General features: G+C 34.4%; 1 protein-coding gene across 1 annotated transcript; it reads left to right on the top strand.

Annotated features, from left to right (window-relative positions):
- The first annotated feature begins 373 nt into the window (after positions 1-373).
- On the top strand, positions 374-1,851 carry LOC145610600 (uncharacterized). Its single transcript, XM_081665910.1, has 6 exons — positions 374-380; positions 472-707; positions 818-1,021; positions 1,094-1,186; positions 1,273-1,383; positions 1,471-1,851. The coding sequence occupies exons 1-6, from the start codon at positions 374-376 to the stop codon at positions 1,849-1,851; spliced, it is 1,032 nt and encodes a 343-aa protein (XP_081522036.1).
- Positions 1,852-2,321: the final 470 nt, after the last annotated feature.

Here is a 2,321-nt window from a genome sequence, read left to right as displayed (position 1 = left end):
ATTTTTGCCATCGAAGGATCCCAAGAGAACTTAGCCTTTTGAGCAATGATGCACCACTTGTACTCGTCGGGGCGGGGATGGGGATATATGAAGATTAGACCCGCCGCGGGGATGGGGATGGGGATGGGAAGGCCAGCATCCGCCCCGCCCCGCCCTATTGACATCACGTGCCAAAGTAGTAGTGTTTGTGTGTTTTCAGAAATCCCAAGTTTCTCATATTTTTTTGAAATAAAATTGATTTATAAATAAAGTTTAGGATATTTACAAAGAGATTTAGATCTCATAAATACATAGCCCCTCCGTGTTTTGTTAAGTGTTACAGTTTGACCGGCACATAATTTTAGGCAATTTAATTGACTTAAATAACTTTTCTATGTCATGTAATTGCATTAATAAAGTTGTGATTGTAATCTTTATTTTTATCTTCAAATTTCTTATGAATTAATTATTCTGTTTTTACTTGGATAAAAGTTCCTAAGAAGAAAGGGCGAGGTCTTACAAATTTGTTTGATGTCCATGCTCGCAAATGGGAAGATCGCGTAACTATCTACTGTAATGACAAAGGACAACCTATCGGGCCTGAAAAGGAAAGGAAAGAGCTAACTAGATTCTTAGGAACTATTGCTCATGATTACAATTGGGCTCCTTTGACATACACAAATTGGAAAAAAGTTCCAAATAAGGAGAAAATTTGGGAATTTGTGAATGTAAGTGTTCTTTTCTCTCATTTGTAATGTTTTGAGTGTATAACATAAGTTTACTTTTATATGTGTTTCAATACTGTATTTTATAACATAAACCTAACCTTTTATTTTAGAGCAAGTACATCCTTCCAGTTGAAGCTAAGGATTGGGTAATGGAGACTCTTGATCAATCTTGGAGAGGATTCAAATGTCGCCTCAAAAGGGATCATTATTATATGTATGACACCTATGAAGAGAGATTAAAGCATCCTCCTGAAAGAGTGCCTGAAGCTCATTACAAAACACTTTTAGCTTATTGGGGAACAACAATAGCAAAGGTATAATTGAACAATTAGGAACTCTCTAAATTTTTCTTGACTTTTATACTTATCCGTTTTTATTTTATGTAGAAAACCAGTTTGCAGAATTCTGAAAATCGACGTGAACAAGACAACATACATACAAATGGTCCTGTTTCCTTTGCCATGAAACATGAGCAGTTGGTGCGAAATACATTCCACATATATTACGATTTTTTTACTTCATGGATTCTATGTTGTTTATATATTTATTTTTGTTTATTTATTAGCTACGAAAAGATGGTGTGGCACCATCAAAAAGAAGAATGTTTGAAGAGACTCGACGAAGAAAGGAGGGAAGAACTTATGATCGACCTTATGATGATACACAACAAAAGATAGTAAATACTATATTATTCCTATTAATTTATTTAATGAATAAATTTATCGTATACTTTGTCACCTATAATTTTTAATAATTGTTATAGCAAGCAATGAGGGAATTGGAAGCTTCTCAAGATGATCAGAGTGGTGAATCTGTTAAGGATCCATTTGATGAAGTTATGGGAAATGCACGTCGAGGTACAGAATTATTACAAGGCCTTGGTGCCAATCGTAAGAAGCGAAAAGATAAAGGACCTGGTACCTCTTTGATTCTACCAGAAGAGGTCATGGAGTCTGTCAAAAGTGCTGTAACTGCTGATGTTCAAAAGGATATAAATGCTGAAATTGAAGAATTTGCCAAGGAAAAAGAAGTTCATGCTGCACAAGTTGCTGCACAAGAAGCTGAAATAGAGAGGAAAACAAAGGAGCTTGAATCTGAGACCTTAAAACTACAAGAGATACGCATGGATATTGAAAATCAGTAAGGAAATATAACTCTTGATGCAGTAATATCAGCACTTGCACAACTACGCCAAAAAGATCCTAGCTTGACTCCGGAAATTATTGCAAAAGCTATCGTTTCAACAACTACAAATGATCCATAAACTATATTATTTAAGAGTATGAACAGGTATGTTATTCCATTTTACATGTTACATTCCTTTTCTCTTTTTCATTTTTTACATTGTTACATGTGATTGAAGAATTTGAAATGGTGTATTACATTATTGAAGTTCTAAATAAAGTAAACAAACTAGAGATAAGTAGCGTGATTGTTGGGAATCTATACTAGTTAACTTAAAATACCTTTGCTTGCTGAGTTGGATGACAGACCAAAGATCATACTTAGGTGGTTTGAATTATGTATTTTTATGTGTGTGCATATGCTAAAAAAGGCCTTGGAATTTGCAGGGTGTTAAGAAGCTCATATATACATGCTAGTGATTTACATATT

The sequence above is a fragment of the Chenopodium album genome, chromosome 24, assembly GCF_948465745.1.
Source record: "Chenopodium album chromosome 24, dcCheAlbu1.1, whole genome shotgun sequence".
Classification (NCBI taxonomy): Eukaryota; Viridiplantae; Streptophyta; class Magnoliopsida; order Caryophyllales; family Amaranthaceae; genus Chenopodium; species Chenopodium album.
Note: the sequence above shows the minus strand (reverse complement) of the source record. Positions and strands in the feature narration are given on the sequence as shown.

Bases quoted from the DNA above. Each gene is read 5' to 3' on its own strand.
- LOC145610600 (XM_081665910.1), top strand. The intron at 1,022-1,093 runs GTATAATTGAAC...TATTTTATGTAG, and splicing joins GGGGAACAACAATAGCAAAG to AAAACCAGTTTGCAGAATTC. The intron at 1,187-1,272 runs GTGCGAAATACA...TTTATTTATTAG, and splicing joins CCATGAAACATGAGCAGTTG to CTACGAAAAGATGGTGTGGC.